This window comes from Carassius auratus, chromosome 18 (genome assembly GCF_003368295.1).
Source record: "Carassius auratus strain Wakin chromosome 18, ASM336829v1, whole genome shotgun sequence".
Classification (NCBI taxonomy): Eukaryota; Metazoa; Chordata; class Actinopteri; order Cypriniformes; family Cyprinidae; genus Carassius; species Carassius auratus.
The window spans coordinates 7,589,041-7,615,909 of record NC_039260.1 but is presented as its reverse complement, the minus strand read 5'-3'; the positions used below and the strand labels follow the sequence as shown (position 1 = coordinate 7,615,909).

General features: G+C 37.1%; 2 protein-coding genes across 2 annotated transcripts; one reads left to right on the top strand and one right to left on the bottom strand.

Moving 5' to 3' along the window:
• The first annotated feature begins 199 nt into the window (after nt 1-199).
• LOC113118289 (sodium-dependent neutral amino acid transporter B(0)AT2-like) lies at nt 200-18,656 on the top strand. The gene is made up of 12 exons (XM_026287350.1): nt 200-376; nt 1,683-2,158; nt 6,362-6,519; nt 6,684-6,810; nt 6,918-7,099; nt 10,469-10,579; nt 13,254-13,495; nt 13,636-13,825; nt 15,574-15,766; nt 16,029-16,188; nt 16,920-17,082; nt 17,405-18,656. Exons 2-12 carry the CDS (start codon nt 1,852-1,854, stop codon nt 17,792-17,794), a joined length of 2,223 nt encoding a protein of 740 aa, XP_026143135.1. The 5' UTR covers nt 200-376; nt 1,683-1,851; the 3' UTR covers nt 17,795-18,656.
• A 447-nt stretch (nt 18,657-19,103) lies between these two features.
• ctsd (cathepsin D) lies at nt 19,104-24,872 on the bottom strand. The gene is made up of 9 exons (XM_026287349.1): nt 24,677-24,872; nt 23,288-23,444; nt 22,217-22,340; nt 21,378-21,496; nt 21,097-21,296; nt 20,856-20,978; nt 20,340-20,484; nt 19,903-20,001; nt 19,104-19,645 (listed from the first exon to the last, which is right to left on the bottom strand). Exons 1-9 carry the CDS (start codon nt 24,736-24,738, stop codon nt 19,484-19,486), a joined length of 1,191 nt encoding a protein of 396 aa, XP_026143134.1. The 5' UTR covers nt 24,739-24,872; the 3' UTR covers nt 19,104-19,483.
• Nucleotides 24,873-26,869: the final 1,997 nt, after the last annotated feature.

Here is a 26,869-nt window from a genome sequence, read left to right as displayed (position 1 = left end):
TTGTGGTCGCTCTAGTGGGTTGTACCATTCTTTCATTTAATAGGGGTGGATTTAGATTTAAAATCATTTTACAAACATAACGAACGCAATTAAAAGCAAAATGCTATGTAATACTGTCATATCATTTGATGTGTTCAAATATATTAGCCTACACAAGACACGCCTAGTTCAGTTCTTCAGGGAACTCAAATCAGTTTCCTCTACAACCTCCTGTGGGCGAACGACACAGATAGCATCCGCGCGCGCCTCCTGCATCATTTACATCAGATTGTGTATGAGCTGTACTTCTATGTCCAAACCATCCAATATTAACCGCCTGCAAGTCGAAACAGCCCATTTTAAAACCTAAGCTCAGCTTCCTTTGGTTCGTTACAAGGTAAGTTGATTTTTTTTCCTTATATTTGATTGTGCTTATTTGACACCCAGTAGGATGAGAGAACGGCTGCGCAATCACATGCAGTGAATGATGAAACCTCGCACATGTGTGACATAGTAAATTGGGGGGGGGGGGGGGTTATTTACAAATGTATATTTATATCGTAAACAATAATTGCTTTCCGTATGAGCGTAATTGCCTATTATGAGTCAGTGTAATAAAACCGTCAAATCATTTCCCTAAAATAAGAGGAATTTCATCCATAAGAGCTATAGCCTACATATAGACACAATGGGCTTTGCTGATAACAAATTATTTACTTTAGCCTATAATCTTGACATCCTATACGCATATAGATTTCACCTTTTTTTCATGCCTTTTTGAATGAGCGAATTCATTTTTTTGAACATTTTTTTTATTTATTTTTTTATAGAATTTAGAGTTAAATTCGAGCCTATATTCAATGACGAAAAGGCCAACATGTGTTCTACTGTAAACTGGATTATAAAAAGGTGCAGCCTTGAAGGAAATCTATTCATCACACGAGAGTGCGCGGCGCAGCATCATTCACATGTGTAGCTACACTCAAGGTTCAATATACAATTTACAAACCAGACCTTCTGAGCCACAAAGTATCGATTTAAAAACGTTATTGCCACAATATATATTTTTTTTTTATATCAAAGCGGCAATCTGCTTTTCTGGGGCGCTGCGGCCACGTGACTAAAGGCGCGCTCTTGTCTGTTTGTGTTCGTATGCAAATGAACCGACCTCGTGCTCCGAAGAGGGGCTAAATTATTTAGATGCGAAATATGATCGTGTTCCGAATGGTCCAGTTGGCCTGAGTGACATTTAATGTCAAATGGAGTAAACCGTGATACAAGTGATGTTGACAGCCTCCTGCACGGAACACACTTATGTTGCGCCCTTGCATTGTACATCACATAAGATGTGAATACAATAAAGGTGAAACCAAAATATGTACTCTACGCGTTTTTTCCGTTAACATAATGCATATATTGTCCCAAATTCCTGAGATATTCTGGGAATTACACTTGTCTCAGCTATAGGATATAGTCTGGGTAAGGCGCGCTTATTTATCCGATTAAAAATCAGCTGTGTGTGCCTGTCAGTCACTCTTAGCATTGGGTTTGATTGATAAGCCATTAAGGTGGAAGTTTTGAAAAAGTGAAATGGAGTCTAGTGTAAGTTATTAAAAATTTGTGCAATTTAGTGACACATTGCATCATGTGAGGGGAATTAACCTGTCTAGTTTCTGTTTCATTGTTTTTTTTTTATCTAACAGGAAACCTCTGTCATGAAAATGAGAAGATAAATATTTCATCACCCACACTTTCCTCTATCCATTGACACAATCCCACTCTCTGACATCACTTTGTACATTTGAACTCGACTTGCCCTGCCAACACGCCAAATAATTTAACCCATTGCTAAAATAAAAAAGACATTTTCAGATGCCCAAAAACAGCAAAACCGTCAAGAGAGAGATTGACGATGATGAAGTTACAGAATCTGTCAAAGATTTGCTCTCCAATGAAGATAACTGTGAGGACTCTTTCAAGAAGAGCTCTCTAACGGTAGGAGATGTTCCACAGAATAAGGAGCAGGATGTTGAGGAGGGCTCAGAGGAGGAGGAGGAGGAAGAAGAAGAGAGGCCTGCATGGAGCAGCAAGCTCCAGTACATCCTTGCCCAAGTGGGCTTTTCAGTGGGCCTGGGCAACGTCTGGAGGTTCCCATATCTGTGCCAGAAAAATGGTGGCGGTAGGTTAATATATTTGGATTATATTCATACCTTGATGAGTAGATCTATATCTTTTTATAAATCTAGATATATAAACAAAACTGAAACTGCTCACAATTCTCAAATACTTTCCATTCAAATAGATAGATAGGAATGGAGAATATTTGAGATTGAAACTGGGCTGTATCTGTTCATTAATAACGTACTTAGACACAAAGGAAGTATGTTTCTAGACCGAAAGCCTAAAGACAGACATATGCCCAACACCTCATTTGCAAGTTCTCATTATGCATTTCCTCCTTCATTTCCTTCTTCAAGTCAAAGGTCTTTCTTGAAAAACCACACTATAAAAGAACAATTATTAGCATTTTGGGGTAGTATAATTTATATTTTACCTAAGCAATACATTTATAGTCAATACAAACAAAGACGCACCATAATGAAGTGATAGTTTAGCACTATGTGTGGAAACTCTTCAGGCTAATCAGCTTTAATTTCTTTTGAATCCATAGAAAGTTATTGGAGTAAGAATTGTACCAAAATGACGATAAATAAATTTATTGATCAATAAAAACAAATTAGAATTGGCTTTATGAAACAGAGATCTAAGTTGCATGGCATTGAAATTAGTGTTTTGCCTGTGCAGGATAATCACAGGCTATATTACACTTCTCTGATTATACAAAGCTGTTTAATGTCAAGAGAAAGCAGATTACAGTTCTTTACTCTAGTCTCCCTGATAGCAATGATGTACATTAGATATGATTACTCATCTCTTTCTCTTTGTTCACCTTATTTCATTTGCAAAAGACACTTTCAGAGTGAGTGAATGAAAGAAACAGAAAAGAAGCAACCGATGTAATAGCTATCGTTTTATAAGGAATGCCAATTTCTTACATTTGGGTTTCACATAGTAGTAACTATTGTGTTTGTACTGTATACAGCTGCACAGTAGTTTGTGTCAACTAACAAGGCCTGTTGTCTGCATGAGAGATTGACCACAACCTGCCCTGTCTTACTTTCCAGGTTATAATAAGTGAGTGTGACCACCCTGCAGTGCAAATCAGTAATTAGATTAAATAGGTCACTGTGTGTGGGCCGTGTCTGTTTGGTCTTTGTCAGGGCAGAGCAGCCACATCACTGCACCATCTGCGTGCCATCAATGACAGCAAGTTTTGTCCTCAAAGAAACACAACTACAACATTTTGCTGCCTTAGTCTGCCAGATGTCATCTCATTGACAACCTGTAGAGTCTCCAATTTTTCAACCAGCATCCCACAGTGCCCCAATCTGACCTACATTACAAACCCTAAAGGAACACTCCACCTTTTTTGAAAATATGCTCATCTTCCATCTACCCTAGAGTTAAACCATTGTGTTTTAACGTTTCTGAATCCATTCGGTCTAGCGGTGGCACTTTTAGCTTAGCTTAGCATAGATCATTGAATCTGATTAGACCGTTAGCATCTTGCTAAAAAATTACTTTTATTTTTCCTATTTAAAACTTGACTCTTCTTTAGTTACATTGTGTACTAAGACAGACAGAAAATGAAAAGTTGCAATTTTCCCGGCTGATGGCTAGGAACTATACTCTCATTCTGGTGTAATAATCAAGGAACTTTGCTTCCATACCATGGGTGAAGCAGTCGCAATGATATTACTAGTGTTGTCACAGTACCAAAAATTCAGTATTCAGTAGTAATACCAGTGAAAATCCACGGTTCTCAGTCCCAGTTTCGGTACCAATGCAAAACACAAAAACATGGCAATTAAAAAATTGGACTATACTTTCATTTAAATCTAAACTGTGTAAATATAAAATTTTAAAGGGCTTTTGAATTCTAAAGCCAAGAATAACAACTAAGTTAGCTAAAAAAAAATAAATAAAAAAAAAACACCCCGGAACTGATTTTCTGACTGATATGACAGAAACAATGTTAACCATTTGTACATTCTCTAACAGGCATATTTTTTATTTTAGAAAATTGTAAATATCATCACGTCCTCCTGTTTTTTTTTTTTTTTTACCCTAATATAAGTTATAGGAGCATTAAATGGTTAATAAATAAACTTAATTCTAATTCTCAATATATTAGCGTTAGCCACGCTTATGCAAAGAATTAACTACACTAATATCAGCGTTCATTTAAATTCGACATTGAAATTAAAATATTTAATTCATAACAGAAGCGGTTTTTCCCCACAGCCTTGCACTCAATTTGTGGCAGCATATATATGCAGATTCATTCTCTGCCAGCAGGAGGAGCTTGTAGAGCGAAAGAGAGGTTTCCCCGGTAACGGCTGTAATCAGATAAGCACTGAGCCTGCAGTTCACAGAATTACAGGCAAGATGAAATGAAAATGACATCCATAACTTTCTGAAGACATTCGGTTTTCTTTAGAAATACAGTGATATCAAAACACCCGCCCCGGGTTTCGACTTTGACATGTGCAGTGCTCATGTTTATTCAACGAATTCAAAGAATTCCCAATGTATGGGAAACACTATGAAACTTACCACCATGAACGCTTTCATTTGATCTAAAATCAACTAAAACTAAAACAAAACAAATGTTGAAATAAAATATACTGAAGTTTACAAAACATAAATGACACTTCAGTTTATGTTGTAATCATCACAATTGTCTTTGAAGCTCAGTAGGGTTCTGTGTGTTAAAGCACATGACTTCAACATGTTGGAGGAGCAGCAGGCCTAAAGTACTCTCAAAGCAATGCCATTGTATTGAAGTCGTTCCCCATAAGGCACTGGGTAGGAATGTTCTATCCTGTGCCACTGGCAATGCTTAAACAGTTTGAAAATGTCAGTCTTGTCCTTCTTTGGCTCTCTGAAAAAGAGTTTAATTCAAGAGAGAAAATATTTTCAAATATTTATAGTGGGTTACCTCATTCATTCTTATTCGTAAAATACTGTAAGATTAGACCAGTGTTGTTATTGTAAACTAAAAATAATATAAAAAAATGTGTTTTGTTAATTGAAATAAAATAGAATAGAAAGTTAAGTAAAATGTTGCCTTGACCATTTTGACATACTAAAACATTGAACATCGAATTACAGTAATTAAAGTTTAATTAAAAAAATACAATTAAATTTGTAAAATATAAAAAATATTACAGTTCTTTTTATTTAACACATATCTCCAAACTCAGGTCACTCTTCTCAAAATAGTTAATACAGTGAGCTGAACACTTTGTAAATGTCCTTAACAGACTGTAGTATTCCTAATCATTTACAGATGTATCACAAATGCAATGACATTCTCTTCCAGATGTAAATGAAATGCAAAATCAATTATTCAGGATAAATCATGTATACAACAAACACACGCACGTGTGTGAATACAGTGGTGGCCAAAATAATTAGAACACCAGTATTTTCACTAGCTAAAATCAACCACTGCGCTGTAAAAGACTGATCTGTAGCTATCAGAAAAGTTTGTTTGCAGTTCTTGCTGTTAAAGGTGGCATAAACAGCATAAACATATTTTAAGTTTAAATGGTGATAGCATATTTTGAATAACAAATTTTATTTCATTTAGATATACACAATATATATCAACTCCCTGTCGAAGAATTGCAAAAAACATGTATTTTTAGTAGCATATTTGTGCATCTACAGCTGAATGTGTTTTCTAATCAATAGAGAATACACCTATAAGTTTGATGTTAATATTTACTTTTAATAAATGCATTACTAGAAAAAAAATTGCAGTGCTTCATTTTGCAGTAAAGTTGAACTGTTTGGTTAAGATAATTTTGTGTTTGGATGGCTGTGATAATTGTTTTGAGAACAAGTACATTGCATTGAAGAAAACTCAAATCGATTGAGAAAAACTGTAATAAATAATACTAAAATAACACTTTAAATGATTAGCATTGTAATTGTTTTAATATATAATGAAAGCTAAAATAATTATTAGAAAATATATTTATAATGAATTAATAAGTAAGCATAAAACCAAGATGAAATAAATTTTATATGTTTAGGTAAGATACTGTATGAAACCTTTAAAAACAATCAAATATTGACCTTGAAGAACATTTGATCATGATTGTTAATTGTTTAATAGCATTTACATACTGTTACTTGTAACATGAATATACTGTATCTGACATTGTATATCTCAAGTCCTGTGCATACCAGGAAGTTTGGAAGTTTGGTTCCTAAATAAATAGGGCCATAACCATAAGTTCTCCTTTTGTAGGAGCGTATCTGGTTCCCTACCTCATTCTGCTGGTGGTGATAGGGATTCCCCTCTTCTTCCTGGAGCTAGCAGTGGGCCAGCGCATCCGAAGAGGCAGTATTGGGGTGTGGAACTACATCAGCCCACGTCTGGGTGGCATCGGCTTTGCCAGCTGTTTGGTGAATATCAGTGCTTTCATAAGGACGCACCTTACTTCAAGTGCACTGTATAAAAATATCCTAAGACCGATACTGTCTTTACCCAGGAGAAAGGCACCTAATTAAATCTTTCAAAGAGTATAAGCTGCAGCATATACATTTGACTGCATTCTCTTTTATTGCAGGTGTGCTTTTTTGTGGCTCTTTACTACAATGTCATCATCGGTTGGAGTCTCTTCTACTTCTCACAATCCTTCCAGCAGCCTCTTCCTTGGCACGAGTGTCCCCTGGTCAAAAACAAAACTAATACATGTAAGACAGCTTAAATAATTACACTTAGAATTGTTCAAATCCATCACATCTTTTCTGATCAATCTCATTATGCAATACAAGACTGTATGTTTCATGTCATTGTTTAGATGTCGAACCAGAGTGTGAGAAAAGTTCAGCCACTACATACTACTGGTATCGTGTGGCCTTGGACATCTCTGATTCCATCTCTGAGAGTGGAGGACTTAACTGGAGGATGACTTTGTGCCTGTTGGCTGCTTGGACCATGGTGTGTCTTGCTATGATGAAGGGCATCCAGTCTTCTGGAAAGGTAAATAAATGTGTTTTGTATTTTGTACTAAGAAAGTGTCCCTATGGTCACACAGTAAATGTCAGCTAAGACCTCAAGGGATGTCCTAAAAGCAACACAGAGAGAAACACTGACCTTCAGACTGATCCTTCCTATGTCAGTGAGAACCACTGGCCTCTCATGTGATCCATGCCTGCATGACGCTGTGAAACGTGATGCAGCATCATACGGATAAGACCACATGTGGTACTCTGGCATCCGTGTGTTTCTGACCCAGCTCACTTTAGACAGCGGAGAGCTTTCTCAAATCATGTGAGTACTGAAACCTTCTTAAAGGAATAGTTCACACAAAAATGAAAAATTTCACACCCTCAGGCCATCCAAGATGTAAAAGAGAACAGATTTAGAGAAATTTAGCACTTGTTTACCAACGGATCCTCTGCAGTGAATGGATGCTGTCAGAATGAGAGTCCAAACAGCTGATAAAAGCATCAAATTAATCCAAAAGTAATCCACACAATTTAAATCCATCACTTAACATCTTGTGAAGTAAAAAGCTAAGTTTGTAAGAAACAAATCCATGTATTGTATGCTAAGCATTAAATGCCAAATTCCTACAAATACTTCTTAATATCTGTTCTGTTTAAGAAACAAACTCATCCACATCTTGGATGGCTGGAGGTTGAGCAAATTTATAAGAATATTTACATTTTTGGGTGAACTATTCCTTTAAAAGGAAGTAAAAAAAAAAAAAAACAGGATGAGGGGGTTAATTTTCTAAAGCATACATTTTTACAGTGGCCCCATACTATACAATAGTGATGCACAATAGAAAATTATGTGGCCCACTCCAGAACACCACGCATACAAAGTAAAATTTATTTATCCGCTCCGACCCGACCCACGGGGTCCGCGGGTTATGAGACGACCCGTGCATCGGGGACATCACTCTTAAACACTCTTGACTTTACCTGCCCGACCCACGGATTATGAGATGACCCGCGCATTACTACTGCACACAACACAATGGAAACAAGCCACAACAAAACTAAATTAGCAGCAGAAACAATCCGCAATGCAATAAAATTAGCACAACACAACGGAAAAAAGTCATTACAGAATATAATTAGCACAACACAATGGAAACAAGCCGGAACACAGTGGAAACAAGCCACAATGCAACAAAATTATTCTATTCCCAGCTAAAGGGATAGCAGATTGATTCCTACTGTTTAAGTGTGGTCTCTCAGTCAGTATATTATGGTACAGGATATAGTATACTATACTCTGCAGGGGATAAAGACAGTCTTTGAAGCTTAATCTGGGATTTACCTCACAAAGGAATACCACTGTCTCATTCAACATTCCCAGAATGCATATTTCCCAGAATATAAAAAACCCACAGTGCCATTCTTTTTTCTTTTTAGTCATTTTGTGTGCACAAATAGCATGGCAATGCTGGTTGCCATGCTTTTATGTGCACCATCTCCATTCACAGTTCAGTGGCACAGCACCAAATAACCATACTCAGCTACAATTATTGGTGACTGAGGATACTGTACTGTAGAATTAGAGCTGTGTCTGCAGGAAGAGGACTTGATGGATTTAATGGATCTTTGTAAAACGTTCATGATGTTTCATTTTTGGGAAGCCACAGAAAATGTGTGTCTTTTAATCTTCAAAGCTGTGGGATAGTTCAACTTTAGCCTTTGTTCTTACACTTTAAGGCTGGTCCACCCTTGATGAATCAGAAATGAGTCAGTAGCCTTTTCAGCATCATGGCCATACAGTAAAAGTAAGATCAAAGAAAGCCAATAATTTCAATCATCTATGAAATTCTTTCCGTTTACTTTAAAAAGTGCTTTTCAACTTAGCTTGTTTACATTTCAGCATGACTCTAGCAATGCCAGAGTCACGGGTTCAATTCCCAGGGAATAAATAAACCGATCAAATACAATGGAAATCACTTTAAATAAAAATGTCTGGCAAATGCATAAATGTGAGTGTAGAAAAGCATTTACTGTGTCATTGCAAGCATGGTCTGTCCATTCTTGTAGACGTTTTCATGATCAGCTATTAAGGATTAAGCTAGTTATTAAGTGCTGACATTATAATTCTTGTTAAGTAGATAATTATGAAATTATGTTTGGGGTGTGACTGCATGACTTAAGTAAACTCTTAAAAAGAGAAGCAACTGTTCCCATTAGCGCTGGATTCTCAGTCACACCTGGTTTATTGTTGTATATTTATTTATTGTAGTATATTTATTTATTTTGCAGAGGCTTTAATCCAAAGTGACTTTAATATTAGTTTAGTATTATGTATGTATTTGTTATTTATATACTGTTATAGTATTAAATAATATTTTTAATATTTATTTTCAGTTTTCATCTGAAATTTAGTTTTAGAATTTTTTGTCTTTAATTTGTCTGTTTTTATTATTTTTTTTATATTAATAAAAAGCTTTGTTTCAGTTTAAGTACTTAAACTTATTTACTTAAGCTAGTTTTTATTATTCAGTTATTTACTTCAATGTTTTAGTTAAACAAATGTTTCTTATATTTATAAATGTATCTGATAATTATAACAACAATACAATAATTTAGCAGCTCTATTTCTGTTAGACAGAGACATGTTTAGAGATGTTTAGAGAACATTACTTAAACCACAATCAGCGTTATCATCTTCATTCTTTGGATGACTATCACTGTATTGTCAAGGTAAACTCTAACCACTTAACTCTAGGCTTTGTTCAGACGGGCAGCAAAAATAATATATCTGATTCAAATGCATTTAGTTGCACTCTGAAAAATAAAATATCACATTTTCTTAGAACCACATCCATTTGCAATAGTTTTGGAAATATATTTCAGTCTGATCAGACTGGCCAGATCAGATTTCAGAAGTAGCTTTTTAGTCAGGGATGTAACATACATCATCCACAAAGCACAGTAGTGTCTGCAGCTGTTTCTCAGTTCACTCTGTGATAATAGCATGTGGCATTCAGGCTTAGTTAATTTTGTCATTCAAAATTAGCTGCATTTTTTCACTAAACTTCTTTGAACAAACAGATCTGAATTCTTCACTTTCAAAATAATGGACTGTCAAGGTGTGAAAATGTAACAAATGTAAAGATTTGGAAAATAAATCACAATTGGACGCACTGTGGAAAAAGTCTGTTGACTGTCAGCAAGTGAGGGCATTTTTCTGCCACCTACGTGTAGAAAATTATTTTACAGTTTAAGAAACAGTAGCATAGAGAAAAACATGCAAGTGACTGTTCATAACAGAAGTCACTAGCCTTCTTTTTAATATTGCAGTACTACAAACTACAAAGCACATTTTACATTGACATTTTTTGATAATCTGTTTGGTCATGTCTAATTGCAGGTGATGTACTTCAGCTCTCTGTTCCCGTATGTTGTGCTTATTTGTTTCCTGGCCCGTGCTTTCCTGCTCAAGGGTTCTGTTGACGGCATCATTCACATGTTTACACCAAAGGTACGACTCCAAAGAACATGATCTGTGTATGTGTGAACAGATGACACATTACGACAATGGTTAGACCAATTTACTTTACATGCTCTGGTTCATACAGCAGCAATTAATCCACTTTACTAAGAATTATGGTAACCATCCATTACTAATTCCCATGTGTATCCATCATCTCAGTCTGGTGGAGACCAGTAGATGTATCTATGGAAACAATACCCCAGCCAGATATCCCAGCATGCATTTGTGATGTGACTCGACAGAAGTGTATTAACTCTTCCATCAGCACGGACTGAAATGCAGCAGACTGTCTTGTTGTGCCAGCTATTTTACACAATAGTACACAGCCAACACAAAGACACAAGATGTGGTCACATCAATGTGTCCCTTGTTGTGCTGTGTGTCACTTCAGTGTCTAATCAGTGGGTGGTTTGTGTAACACACAATTAAATGATAGTATGTAGCCTCTGCTTTGGCATAGTACTGCCATTGCATTACAAACAATGATAATTAGAACCGAGCCATTACGAAAGCTACACTGTAGCTGAAATGTGGGGAGAAAAGTAAATTTGATAATTAAATATTTAACATTTTTCTTATCATATTAAATCCCATATTTAAATCAGACCGTAGCACTGATTTTACTTCTTTGTTATCAAGGATGCAACTCAGTATTTAATAAAGCTGATAGCTGATATTTATATTTAAAGAGATTTTGTATTTTGTTCCAAACCTCTGTGCTTTCCATTATATGGACAGAAAAAAGTCATTAAAAAATATATATTCTAAGTTCCATAAAGTCCATTACTCATGGTGTTACATAGTGTGGCGAGTGGGGCGGGGCCGAGAGGCGTGGGAACGAGGAGTGAGGCCAGGTGTAGTGATTGGAGATGAGCTACACCTGCGCCCCACCGCCGGTCTTGAGTCCCACGTAGGAGATGGAAGGATATAAAACTGGAGTGACGACCGTGAAGGACGAGAGAGGACCAGGCCTGGGACATTAGTTTTATGTTTTGGCTTTTATTTGTGCGCGTCAGTCGCCGTGAGGGGCTGACGCGCTGTTGTGTTTATTTTGGATATTAAAATGAGTTTTGATTGTGCGCCGGTTCCCGACTCCTTCTTCCCGATGATAAAAGCACAAATAAAAGCCAAAACATAAAACTAATGTCCCAGGCCTGGTCCTCTCTCGTCCTTCACGGTCGTCACTCCAGTTTTATATCCTTCCATCTCCTACGTGGGACTCAAGACCGGCGGTGGGGCGCAGGTGTAGCTCATCTCCAATCACTACACCTGGCCTCACTCCTCGTTCCCACGCCTCTCGGCCCCGCCCCACTCGCCACATACCCCCATCGCCCCTCGCAGGCCGGGGGGTACCCTCGAGACTGCGCTCTACTCCCACCCCCCCCCCCCTTCCCTCCGGGGGGGACCGCTCACGGGGACCTGCAGGAACCTGGGGGTAGGACAGACGAGGCGAGAGAAAGGAGATGGAAGGAGGAGCGACAAGGACGAGAGAGGGGAGAGAGAAAAAAAAAAAAAAATCCGGTTCCCAGACGCACTGCTGCTCGGCCCTCCACCAGCTGGGTGATCTCCTCCGCGGTGCCTGGCGGTGGCACTGGACGGCCCTCGGCGGACGGCGCGACACTCCTCCGCCGCCCGATGGACGGCGACGGCTCCTCCGATTTTGGGCAGCGGCAGGAGTCCCCCGTTCCCTGCCCCTCCGGATTCCGTCACGGAGGCGGCAGGCTCCGGCCCCCTGGCGAACGGCGCCGACTCCTCCGCTCCCTCACGGACGGCAGCCGCCCCTCCTTGTCGTGGGCGGTCGGCAGCGAGCTCGCCCGTCCCCGGCAACTCGCTCCAGCCCACCGCCTCGAGCGTCCCTGGCGGCACATACCTCGCCTGCTCGAGGGCACCGCGGATTCACCACAGCGGCGAGGGATCTTCAGCAGCGCGTCCCTCCTTCTCCCGGGCTTCGGCACCACTGTAACGAGATTAATCTCCATATCATCGGGAAGAAGGAGTCGGGAACCGGCGCACAATCAAAACTCATTTTAATATCCAAAATAAACACAACAGCGCGTCAGCCCCTCACGGCGACTGACGCGCACAAATAAAAGCCAAAACATAAAACTAATGTCCCAGGCCTGGTCCTCTCTCGTCCTTCACGGTCGTCACTCCAGTTTTATATCCTTCCATCTCCTACGTGGGACTCAAGACCGGCGGTGGGGCGCAGGTGTAGCTCATCTCCAATCACTACACCTGGCCTCACTCCTCGTTCCCACGCCTCTCGGCCCCGCCCCACTCGCCACACATAGTATATACAATTATTTTTTAATTAGCTTTAATTTTTATATTATCAATTGTCATTTACATTTAATCTTTAGGTCTAATTTATTTTTTGTTTAGTCTTAGTTTTTATTTCCAGTAATTTTAGTGCTTCAACAAACTTATTTCATTTAGTAGCTAATGTAAAATGTCAAATTTTCATTTAGTTTAAGCTCTCATATCAAGACATTTTTAATATGTTAATTCATATGATTAAAAAATTGTCCACTTTGAGATTACCGGCTTCAGACATTAATCATAGCAAGATTAATACATGTTTTCAGATATTTAAAGTGGAAAGCATATCACTGCATCCAAAATGAGCATGTGACAAATAATAAACTAGAGTATCTTCCTACAGCTGGAAATCATGCTGGAACCCAAAGTGTGGCGTGAAGCTGCCACACAGGTCTTTTTTGCTCTTGGTCTTGGTTTCGGTGGTGTTATCGCCTTCTCCAGCTACAACAAGCGAGACAACAACTGCCATTTCGATGCTGTGCTGGTCTCTTTCATTAACTTCTTTACCTCAGTGTTGGCCACTCTGGTCGTGTTCGCTGTACTGGGCTTCAAAGCTAACATCATGAATGCCAAATGTGTGGAAATGTAAGTTCAAAACAACTTAACCATGAGAAGCAGTTTAGTAGAATATATTCAGAATAATAATAAAATACACTTGCAGTTTTTTTAAACCATATACAGATCAAATGACCTGTGGTTGACTTTCTTGTATTAATGTATCTTAGGAACTCAAAGAAGATCATTGGTTTCCTTGGAAAAGAAATCAATCCAAGCTTGATCCCACACCATATAAACTTCAGTAATGTAAGCCCTGAGGACTACCAGCAAATGACCAACATTATCCAGGGCGTGATGGAAAACGATTACCCACGCCTAGGTTTAGATAGCTGCGACATCAAAGAAGAGCTCAACAAGGTGAGGAGGAACTTAAAGTGAACCGATACACCTCGGGGAAACCTAAGATACAAACTTTCCATGGAATACAACCCCGGTAGCTACGCTCTCACTCCAGTCATTTGTTTTGAAAGTTAATACAACACAAAGGAGCACTACCCATCAAAATCCATAATCAGTGGCTTCAATTCATTTCTTTAACTCAAATTATTTTTAAATGTCAAAAAGAATAACCCCAAGAAAATGTAAAATTAATGATATTTGTAAAAAAAAAAAAAAAAAAAAAAAATTTTTACACTACTGATCAGATATTTGCGGTCAACACTATTAATACAAAATTAATATTTTATTAGGCAAGGATGCATTGAATTGATCAAAGGTGACATTAAAGACTGTTTCAAATAAATGCTGTTCTTTTGAACTTTCTATTCATCAAAGTATACTTAAAAAATTAAAGAAAATATAAAATAAAAAATAAATAAGGTAAGACTGCTAAATATAAATAATATATATATATATATATATATATACACACTAGACAACATTGTAGAAGATCAAAATTATTATACTTTTTTTTTAAGCTTTTAACCTGTTAACTGTCACTCACGTTTTTGAAGATAGACATGAATGTGCATGATACAAACATAAATTTTTATAATTCATGACTGAAAACATTTTGTAACATGATTTTGATGTGCCATTTACATGGTAATGCAATGTCTGATTTTAAAATGGGTTTTGAAGGATGAATTTTGAGATTTTGTGTTTTCAAGTGATATATAACTTCTGATGATTTCTAAAATGTGATAGAGAAAAAGGCAACGAGGAAGTCTTTTTTTTAAACAAAGGTCAAAGCTCCTTTTGTAATGTAGATTTCTGAGGGTGCACTCTTGTCATAAATTCATCTATTACTTTTCCTACATTATTTTTAACAAAAAATATTGGTAAAATATATATTTGGGAGTCTTAGACCTTTCCAACGATATATAGTTTGTCAAGATTAGATTAGATTTGATCGTAATATAGTATAGTCAACCTAGGCGTCCCGTATACGGGACGGGGTGACATTTAACAGGTTAAAGGAGTTCTTTTCTTATCTGTAACGGACACACAAAAGTAAAATGCTTTAAAAAAACAAGTTTCTGACCACAAAAAAGTAAACTGCAGAGGAAGTAGTTTAGCGGACCAATAATGCAGAAGGCACAGAGGCTTTCTGTCATGGAAAGAGGTGTGTGTGATCAAGAGACACTGCATGATGAAACAAACGGAAATAAATGCGGTGCGTGTTGGCTGAGGCGATGCCATAATGAGATTAACCACAAACACTCTTACAAGAACCGTCACAGGCTGTAGGCTTCTGGAATATGGGGCTCTTTCTTGACACAGTCACTTAACTCCTGCTGCTTTGATGTGTTTTCTTTTACTCAGACCTATTTTTCAGTTCCTGCTAGTTTCGAGGAAAACCCTTAACCTAAAACCTGAATAACTGATGCAGCAGCATCAAGCAAAATACAGCATTTTAACAGAATAGAATCAACAGATATATGTATCACTGTTACAGCGCCAATCACAATTTTAGAAACCTCAGCTATATGATTAAGTAAATGTCACTTTTCTGAATAAATATGTTTGCCAGCACAAAACCAGTCAAGCCTTGTCCTTATACTCGTCCAGGTTTTTACTAATCAGACATCATCTCTGTATTTATATGTGTTTTTACATGTTTTTGAATGCATGCTCAAGTCCTACCTTTATCTTTCTTCTCACAGGCTGTGCAGGGCACAGGCTTGGCCTTCATCGCCTTCACTGAAGCCATGACCCATTTCCCAGCCTCACCCTTTTGGTCTGTCATGTTCTTCCTAATGCTGGTCAATCTGGGGCTGGGCAGCATGTTCGGCACTATCCAGGGCATCCTCACCCCCATTGTGGATACCTTCAAAGTCAAAAAGGAATACCTCACAGGTCAGAAGTTCTTAAATCTACTATATGGAGAAAGGACGCATCCTTTAGTTCATATTTGCTCACATTTGAGAATAGGCTGTAGCAGAGCCTAAATGGTATATTTGCATGAAATTTGAAGTTAATCAAACACTAATATGGCGTGTAAGTCAAGATGCGAACATTCTGAAAGAAAAATTCTAATATAAAAGATCCTGTTTGCACTAATATTCAAAAGTTCGTTCCTCTGTATCACAAACATTAATTCTCTCTGCTTTCTCTCCAGTTGGTTGCTGTGTACTTGCCTTCTGTATTGGTTTATTATTTGTCCAGCGATCTGGGAACTATTTTGTAGCCATGTTTGATGACTATTCTGCTACTCTGCCTCTCCTCATCGTTGTTCTTCTGGAGAACATTGCTGTGGCCTGGGTCTACGGCACCGACAAGTATGTTACGCTCGCTTCCTCCATTAGACAGCTTACAGCGCCCTCTAGTGGCACGAGCGTCATATTGCTATGAAGAATATTTGTTATCTACCCTAATAGAAATCAATTTATTATTACATACCAACCAAAGAAAATTTAAATTCAAATAAAATTATAGTTTAAAAAAGGGGGGAATTATAAAAACCCTATAGACTGCTGTACAACACAATCAATCTCTGATTGAATCATCTTGATTGAAACTCATCTTGAGAAAAAGCCAACGTTTGTTTATTAGAGAGAAACACATTCCATTCAGACTTTATTTTTTATAATTTTTTTTTGAAAACTTAAAACTTATTAACTTTTAAGTGTATTATTAAAACATAAAACTATTTAAGATAAGTAAAACTAAAGTTAAAATAAAACAGTCATTTATGTGAGACATTTAAGATTGAATAATGAACTTCATATTGATATGAGAAGTATCTGTTGTCAACTCTACACACACACACACACACACACAGATTTAAATATATATATAAAATGTATGTATGTATGTATGTATATATGTATATATAATTAATCATAAAAAAGAAATGACAAAAAACTAATAGATTGCTTTTAAAAGACAAACATGATATTACATAGAAAATAAACATAACAATATATCACAATAATTATTTACAAAATCTTAAAAACAAATCTTGAAACAATAATAATTTGCAATAATTGTCTCCTGTGGGTTCATTCAGGTTCTTTGAGGATCTAAAGGACATGCTTGGTTTCACTCCATACCGCTATTATTACTATATGTGGAAGTTTATCACACCAGTGCTGCTGCTGGGTCTTTTGGTCACAAGCCTAATTCAGATGGGACTGTCGCCACCAAGCTACAGCGCATGGAACCAGCAACTGGTGGGTGATCTCGATCAAAGCTCTGAGAAAAGAGGCCAATATGCAATCTAAAAGCCTAATACTTTAGATACAGTCTCTGAAACATGTTTTTAGTTCAAAATATGTCCGACTGTTTTTGTTGATTATTTCACCTATTGGTGTTATATTTTTTGTGAACTATTTAATATTTAAAAGTCACTTATTAATTCATTATTAATACATTTTGGGTGAATTATTCCTTTAAGCCGGGGTCAATTCTAAGGCTTTCAATCCAGTTTTACCACAGAATTAAAGTGGAATTATTCCTCTGCCAGAATAATCCAATTGCAGTGTCTGTTCTCAGGCTCAAGAACAGTCTCTCAGCTATCCGCCCTGGGGCCTGGCTGTCTGCATCTCACTGGTGGTCATTGCCATCCTCCCTGTGCCTGTGGTTTTTATCCTGCGCTGTTTGAACATCATCGACGAGAACGCAGGAGGCCTCTCTGCTGTCTCCTACAAAAAAGGCCGCATTATAAAAGACACCGCTTGCAGGAACAGAGAAGAGGACGAAGACGATGCAAGTCTTCTCAATGCAAAGACGCCAAGCGAAGCCCCGTCACCCATGCCAGCCAATTACAGGAAGCTGAGCAGACCTGCTTCACACGCAGACGTCATGCTCAACGGTAGCTGCAACACTGGATACGTAATGCCGAATATTACAGACATTCCGGACATGCCCGAATCTAATTTGTGAGGACCTGTTTAGCCTCACCTGTAACTGTGAGGACCAGTATCATTTCATTTGCCCTGTAAGAACCTCTTCATCGAGTTCCAGACCTTGTCAATCATGATTCATTGAGTGGGAATGGAAACAGACAGCGTCCTCCTATAGCTCCCTTCTAACAGCCATCTTCATTTCACAATGGTGTAGTACACAAATTTCAACATTTCTAATTGTATTGTATGTGTAGCTAGCACTATGCCCCCGCCCCCATCCCATCACCCAACTGTTGCACGCACTTACCCCCTCTGTAGGGGCCTGTAGTCCCCTGGTTTATGCTCTACTGTAGAATGGCTTTTTGTACAAACAGATTATGTTGCAAGTAAGGGCAGTTACTCTCTACAAAAAATCGAGATTAGAAGCAGCTTACTATCTTTGGAAAAGTCTAGGACGTAAATGTATGCGTAAAATGTGTAAAACATGCAAGACTATTATTTTGGATGTAGTTTTAATCATTGTACATCGGTGTATGGATTTCATTTAATACAACCCTTACTCATTGTTCGAAAATGTGTGCCTAATTCTTTCTAAAAAAAAATGTTAATAGAATACAAGGCGTGAATGTTGTACATTTAAGGTATTCTGTAAATATATTATGAATAAATTTATTCAAATATAGTTTGGAATACAGATCATGTTTTTGGTAAGAAGAGCTTAAAAACCCAGTACGCTGACTTTTTTTGTTTGTTTGTTGGATTGTATGGTTGCTGATTTGCTATCATTGTAAGTGGAGTCTCGACTCCTCCCTCTTCCTGTAAATATTTTTATTTTTTTCTCTTGCTATGCATTTCCTCTCAGTAATGAAATTAAAAGATAAAATGATTCAAACACACCATTTGGCTTTACTACTTTGCTGCACTCCACAATAACGTGACCGGAAATGAAATGAGAATCTGGCTGATGTCAATTATTTTAATTTAGTTATAACTGGCTGATTTAAACAAATAAAGTTAAATTAAAATAACTATTTTGTTCAATAAATCTAAAAAAAAAAATAAAACCACACATTACAAACAACTGTATAAGTGATACAACAGAATTCATGCATATATTGAATCATTTTGGAGGTTTACTAAAGAATATATTTAGTAGTAATATGAATTTATCAGCACCTTTAAAGATGATAGCAATGGTTTTGGCCAGTATTTATCCATTATGAACATAATTTAAAAAGAAAAAGACAAAAAAAAAAAGTTAAAGCTCTATTACCTAATAATAACTAATGCAGTACCAATATATCATGCATCCCTTTAAAAAAACAAAACAGGTTTGACAACATAGGTGGGTTTAAAACCTTTATTGTCCATATTATCCGGTTTTGATTTGTTCACACATTGGAAGGTCATTTTCAACAATAAAAATCTTAAAACAGGTAGTGTCTAAAAATCAATGACATGACAATTATAAAATAAATGTTAAAACATTGTTACAATCACATATTCAAATAAGCCTCTGCTAAAAAGCAAATGAGTGTAACTTGTCATCTATTTGACTTTTCCCTGAATCTTTTCATCTCCACATGGTTCTTTAAAATGAAAACATTTGAAAGCTAAAAGCAGTGCAAACAACAATCATACCATTTTTTTTTTAAGTAGAGATGATGTTTCTAGATTTCTTATTACTCTCATGACACATCTTAAGTGTTAAGGTGTACAGTTTGGCTTATACTGACTTAGCAAAGCCCACTCGGTTGTTCTCCCGATCAAACACTGTATAGTACTGCCCAATGAACACATCACCCAGAATCCACAGGGGTCCAGCAGGGGGTGGGATATCCAGGCCCATGAATCCACTCAGACAGATCTCCTTTCCTCCCTGGCTTTCCTGTAAACACATACAAACAAAAAGAGAGCGAAACCATGTTTAGAACGTTGTTGTGATTAGCAAAAATCCCTTTAGTGTTTTGCTTTCCCAATACTGGCTAGCAACTCCAGATACATTTCTTTTTATATATATATATATATATATATATATATACACACACTGACTCATGCATGACCTTTTCACGAACAACACCTCGATTTCACAGCTCCACTGATGCAAAGTGTTGCATCAAAGCAACAGCAAATTCTAAGACTGACCTTGAGTATGTACTGTTCTCCAGTCAGTGAGTAAGTCTTTCCACCCAGGACGAATGAGATGGTGGGCAGTGTGGGCACTTTCTTACAGTCCACCATATACTACAGAGAAAACATGTTTAATTAGAGAACATGATCAAAACATTATACGTTTCAATAAATAAGTTGCCATTAATAACGACACACCAAGAATGCATACTTTGTTGACCAGTCTTGCAATAAATAAATAAAGAGTTCATTTTAAGGCCAGTTCGTTTTGTCCTTAATATATTTAAATTTAAAAAAGGAACTACACATTTTTACAGTAAATGGTACTGTATATTTGTATTCAATTTAAAGAAATTATACAATATTTTATTTGAATTCCACATTATTAGATATCCATTTAGGTCACAAGGCTTCTGTGACGATAATTATACAAAGATTTAAAGTTGCAGTACCTCTCCCTGGATCAGAGGGATTGCACCAATAGCCTTCTGCAGGGCTTTGATTTCAGCAGCTGGGCCGGTGATCAGAGACGTTCCAGTGTCCACGATGGCTTCACATCCTCCTTTACACAGAGTCAACCCACTGCCGATGCTCATGCTACACACACATAAACACACACAGAGCACTGTCAACACTAGATTATTGTTACAGGGATTTCCTGCAGGGGTGGTTCAGTGGTAAGATTCTTGTCTCTCACGTGACAGACCAGCATATTTCACAACATATTACATATGCATGCACGCCTTCCATTTTTTTGATTGAATGAACATAAAAAGGGTTTCAAAGGTAATGCAATTTTTGTGTGAAAAATGAAAATCACATTGCCTTTACAAGCCGTTATATCTTACAAGTTAGTATTTTCAAAACAGGTGCAGCTTTCATGTTAACTCTATGAACTAAATAGAGCATATTTGCATAAATAAGATAAAAACTGCATTACACAGTACAAGTACAGAAAAATCTCTCACCCATCCATGTGAATCTGCCAATAGGCCTGTCTGCTGATGGCCACGTAGTTAAAGTCTCCAGTGTAATATTTAGGGTCTGTGCCTCCAAGGAGCAACTCACCACCAGGTTGAGTGTCCGGGTTTCTGTGGGAAAAATAAAAACTGGGTCATCCACAACAATCAGGCATGATTTTGATAGAACATTGTGTAATTGTTTATTTCATAAAATCCAGAGATCCAGAGATCCTAAATAATAATGTACCTGTTCAGATAGAAAGAGAAAATATTTTTCTCCACTTTCTTCTGGCTCATCATCATGTCAAAAACAGGAGGAACCCCATCCACAGAGATGCGAGGATAAGCCATGCCCAGAATACCATCAAACTTGGCTGCGATGAAGGCCACTCCTGGCTGTTTGATAGCTTCTCCAAATATCTGCTTCTCAACCACAATATCCCCAATCTAACAGAGAAGTAACAGATCAGTTTCTGTCCCCATTTGAACTGATAAAATCAAAAAATAAATAAACGTGTTGCTTCTTACCGTGCACGTGTCCTGGCTGAGATAACCAGACAAGCTTCCAGAACCATATTGTATGGCAAATTCAGTCCCGTTTTTCACATAGGTGCTTGACTTGCCTCCATTGTACTTGTGATGAAGCACTACAGGGTTTAAAAATATTACAATAGAAAATAAATTAGAAGTATGCATCATGCTGATATAACTACTTTATGTAACATTCACAGAGACCAATTATTAACCTTAGTTTACACGCCAAGCCCTTTATTCTCTAGTAGAAGAACAGCACTGAATGTATTAATGTTTTAAATCGAAATGTAATATTTAAATATTTTTCATTATATATTAAGTGTAGGCACTTTTTTATATATGTAAATTAATTTCTAAAGAGGGTTACGTAAAAAGTATCCATAGTACATTATTTGACCAAACATACAGAAATAACCAATTATTCACACCAAGTAAAGTAAAGGACTTATACATCATCACTGAGGCAAGGCTCTTTATTTGCAAGAGTTAAATGCATCTAACTAGTCTGAAAGGGTGAGATACAATCACTGACATGTTCAGATAACAGGAACAAACATGCTACCATCAAACACGCCACTAACAAAGTTGAGCAACATTTGGCCTTTCGTCATCTTGTTTTATGAAGAAATCATTTTGAGGAATTTTCATGAAGTTGATCATGGTTTGATAAATGAATTGATAAAATGACCAAAATTTCTTGGTTTTGTATTTTTGATTATTTATTGGCACTAGACCATGATTAACTTATAAATACCATACCTCAAAATAAAATCATGTGTGAGTGTGTATAGAGTTTTAAGATCTTAAAATGCCTAGGCTCTCGGTGGACTTACAGCAGGCAATGTCAGTCAGGGAACAGTGGATCGAGGGCACCCACAGGTTGGAGGATCCCGTGTCAAACACCACAGTGAAGGTCTGGACAGGAGTGCCAAGACCGATCTCTCCATAGTACTGAGCCTGTAAACAAAAACCCTCCAATCATTCAAAATTCAGCGCCATAACAGACAGTCTAAAACTTTTCCTCACAAGTTTAGAATTAATAGGTCTTAGAATTTTTAAAAATCTTGCGTCCACAAATTTCGGTTTCATTGTGAACTCAAATCTCAGAATTATTTTTTTTTTTAATGAAACAAATGTCAGGTTAAAAAAAGGTTCATTCATTACCATGTATCCCATTTTTTACAGAGTTACTGATATTCCAATGTATAATGAACTAATGGCGACAAATGTAAAATTTTGTCAAATTAATTGACTTCAAAAGATTGAAAGAAAACAAGACAAATCCTTTACTTGAATCAATATGTATTTGCATCAATTACCAAAGCTTGGTTACAAAACTACGATCAGCAATAATATCAGCTGCTTAGTGCTTTTTCCAAAGAGGATTGTTGTGGCCTGCTTTGGTAGAGGCTTTGTTTCAGAAGCATGACAAACAATCTCATGACCAGCTGTCTGACACAACCACACATACCATCATGCTTATGACTGGAAACAGACAGGCAAAATTTTTTGCTGAATAACAACTACTGTCAGTCACATTTCAACTTGCAGACATAGTGGAATTTATTAATCACATGACATGATTAAGCAAAAGGATTGTAGGTTAAACTATAACAACTGCTTGGCCTCACTTTTGCAACTTCCTGGATGTACACAGCTTTGTGTAATCTCTGTGGTCTAAAAGAGCCCAGACATTTATGTGCCTCTGACAGCAAATGCTCTGATAGCACATGACAGCATGCCCAAATTAGAGATCATCTGAAAAAAAAAAGTATAAACTGGCCAACCAGTGATGTTTGGTAAATGATTAGGGGCCATTTACTGTAATTGAGTGTGCAAGATCAATGTGGATTACAAACCACGGCCACCCTACACAGGAAATGACATTTACAAGCAGTACTCACATCGAGGTAGTTCTTCAGGGTTTCTGGAGTAGGACCATTGCTTGCTGGGAAGCCCAGGTTGTATTTCAAGGATGCAGAACTGGACACAAGCTCCTCTACATCTCTGCCAGAGTCACTCAGTGTTCGTCTGATGGAACGAAACTTCTGTAGAGGAATCCTGGAGAGAAAAACAGGAAACATCAATGAAGTCGGCAGAGTTCAGTTCAGTCATATTACAGGCATAATCAAAGCTCCTGCAGCAAACTACAAACATTCTCATTCAAAAAGGGATTTCCAAATCACATACTTATGCACTACTCTATGACGTTTTGTAGTATAAATAGTGAGAGTAGTGAGTTCACACTGAAAATTCCAAAAAAGAAAAAGGTGCACTTTAAACACTCGGAAAATAAAATAACCTTCCATAATTCATACACTACATGGTTGAGTACATATTGAGTGCATAATGTATAGTGTGTAATTTGGGATGCAGCTTCAAAGCTCATATTCACCTACTTCATTTTGATGAACTCAAGTTCTATTTTGTATTTATAGACAATGCAATGTAATTTGATTTGAAATGTGTTGTAAAAAGGCTAAATAATGCAAGCTGGGTAAAAATGTTGTCAATTGCTGACTATGCATAATTGCAACAATACACAGGTAAATTAATTCTTTAAATTAATTACTTGATTTAATTGCGCACTCATTGCATGTATATGATAATATGTGATGCTGTTAAATCAGCTGTTTTGGACTTTGATAGGGTGGTGGCGAGTCAAACTCAGTATGTGTGTCAACTTCAAGACAGACAAATCAGGTCAGTTTCTAACATTCAAAACAAAGGCAAGAAAGAAACTAAGGGCTTCCACCATAAGGACTAAAATCAAGTCATTAATGATCGCCTTGTGTAACTGATATACATACACATTATCCACGTGTTTTGAGCCAGCTGGGATGAGATCTATCAGCTTAAGTGCACTAAACTGGATTTCTAAAGGTTGAATCTTAAAGGGCCCTTCGTGCTGATCTATAAACAGCTATTAGTTTCTGCTGAGTCACAAAGCATGTCTCTTTTTCTAATGGGAGAACTACATAAACTCTGGGCGTTTATAATCGTCAAAACAAGGGCTGTGTTTCAAATTCTGCTAAATTGCCTAACGTTAACGTTACCTAGACAGCGTTTTTATACGCTTAAAAATATATAACGGTAGAAAACTCTCTAAGCTTTAAAAGACAACTATTCTTTGTTTCAATTGTAGGATAAATTTATATTAAAACAGTCTAGACTACTATATATAACCCACATGAAAGAGCAAGAAAGATCTCACTGTGTGGTTTAGCTCTAATGATCGGATTGTGTTGCCGTTGCCGTTGTTGTTATTGTTATGTTTGTTTGTTCGACCTTACCGTACAATCGCGTCGGACGTCCAGAAAAAGGCAGCAGCTAGCAGCAGGCAGGCGACTCTCATGTTGGCGAGACTTCGGGAGCTGTTAACACATCTGAGGAGTAGTATCGATGTGTTGTTGTGTGATCTGATATGTAACGTTAGGACAAACGGCTGCTGCAGTCAGCTGACGCGAAACTGCTGCTGAGCAACTTTGTCTCACAGTCATGTGATGATGCTTTGAAGGACGTCAAGGCTGCGCTGGTTTCTGCGCAATCAGTGGTTAAATAATGGTTCTAAGGAAATTGTTATTATATTATTGGTAATTAATCTAATTACTTTTTGTATGTAATAAATGTAAATAAATCAAATTAATCTTATTTTTAATTCAATCGAAATGTTAAATATATGTAGTATATATAGACACGCACACACACACACATAAAGGAGCAAATTAAATATCTCAGTATAGACCTATATAAATATATATTGATACGCATGGCTAAATACAACCAAAATATTTATATTTCTCTTAAAGATCCAGTTGGAATGAAATGGTGCTGACTTGGTTGACACTGGGCCTGATAATTTTAATTAACTTAACCTTACATTTAGTTATATAATTAACATACATATTGCATAGGTTAAAACTATGAAGGACTAGGAGAGACACTTTTAAAAACATTATAAATTATCAGTTTATATAATTTAATAGACCTTGTTATAGAAATTAATAGACATTGTTTATTTTATGTAATATTTATTTAGTTTCTAAATTGCATTTAAAATGTACATCTTAAATTATTTGTTATATTTCTGTTTGATTGTTTGTTTAACTACATTTAAAAACATTAATTACACAGTGAAAACTACAGGTGCATCTAAATAAATTAGAATGTTGTGGAAAAGTTCATTTAATTCAACTCAAATTGTGAAATGTGTGTATTAAATAAATTAATTGCACACAGACTGAAGTAGTTAAAGTCTTTGGTTATTTTAATTGTGATGATTTTGATGATTTCACATTTAACAAAAACCCACCAATTCACCATCTCAACAAATCAGAATGTGGTGACATGTCAATCAGTCAATCAACTCAAAACACCTGAAAAGGTTTCCTGAGCCTTCAAAATGGACTCTCAGTTTGGTTCACTAGGCTACACAATCATGGGGAAGCATGCTGATCTGACAGTTTGTCCAGAAGACAATCATTGAAACCCTTCACAAGGATGGTAAGCCACAAACATTCATTGCCAAAGAAGCTGGCTGTTCACAGAGTGCTGTATCCAAGCATGTTAGCAGAGAGTTAAGTGGAAGGAACAAGTGTGTAATAAAAAGGTGCACAACCAACAGCGAGAACCGCAGCCTTATGAGGATTTTCAAGCAAAATCGATTCAAGAATTTGAGTGAACTTCACAAGGAATGGACTGAGGCTGGGGTCAAGGCATCAAGAGCCACCACACAACTGGCTAAAGTTGGTGTTTTCCTGGCGTATGTTAAGCCACTCCTGAACCAAAGACAACGTCAGAAGTGTCTTACTTGGGCTAAGGAGAAGAAGAACTGGACTGTTGCCCAGTGGTCCAAAGTTCTATTTTCAGGTAAATTTTGTATTTAACTTGGAAACCAAGGTCCTAGAGTCTGGAGGAAGGGTGGAGATGCCCATAGACCAAGTTGCATGAAGTCCGGGGTTAAGTTTCCACGGTCTTTGACGATTTGGGGTGCAATGTCATCTGCTGGTGTTGGTCCATTGTGTTTTTTGAAAACCAAAGTCACTGCATCCGTTTACCAAGAAATGTTGGAGCACTTCATGTTTCCTTCTGCTGACCAGCTTTTTGAAGATGCTGACTTCATTTTCCAGCAGGATTTGGCACCTGCCCACACTGCCAAAGGCACCAAAAGTTGGTTAAATGACCATGGTGTTGGTGTGCTTGACTGGCCTGTAAACCAGACCTGAACCCCAGAGAGAATCTATGTTTTGAATTACTGAAATAAGATAACTTTTCCACGACATTCTAATTTATTGAGATGCACCTGTATATTTTATAATGTAAATTAAATAAAAATAATGTAAATGTCTATTAATTTAAAAGTGATTTATTTATTTCCATGTTATGTGTATTATTGAATTGATAAATGACAATAAATATTCAAACTTAGATATTTAACATACTTATACATTTTAAGATCTTTTGAAAGAAAAAATACGTTTAACTAT

Bases quoted from the DNA above. Each gene is read 5' to 3' on its own strand.
- LOC113118289 (XM_026287350.1), top strand. From the start codon at position 1,852: ATGCCCAAAAACAGCAAAACCGTCAAGAGAGAGATTGACGATGATGAA. The intron at 10,580-13,253 runs GTACGACTCCAA...ATCTTCCTACAG, and splicing joins TTCACATGTTTACACCAAAG to CTGGAAATCATGCTGGAACC. The intron at 13,826-15,573 runs GTGAGGAGGAAC...TTCTTCTCACAG, and splicing joins TCAAAGAAGAGCTCAACAAG to GCTGTGCAGGGCACAGGCTT.
- ctsd (XM_026287349.1), bottom strand. From the start codon at position 24,738: ATGAGAGTCGCCTGCCTGCTGCTAGCTGCTGCCTTTTTCTGGACGTCC. The intron at 20,979-21,096 runs GTACATTATTAT...TTTTTCCCACAG, and splicing joins TTCTCTTTCTATCTGAACAG to AAACCCGGACACTCAACCTG. The intron at 19,646-19,902 runs GTCAGTCTTAGA...ATGTGTTTACAG, and splicing joins GAGAACAGTACATACTCAAG to GAAAGCCAGGGAGGAAAGGA.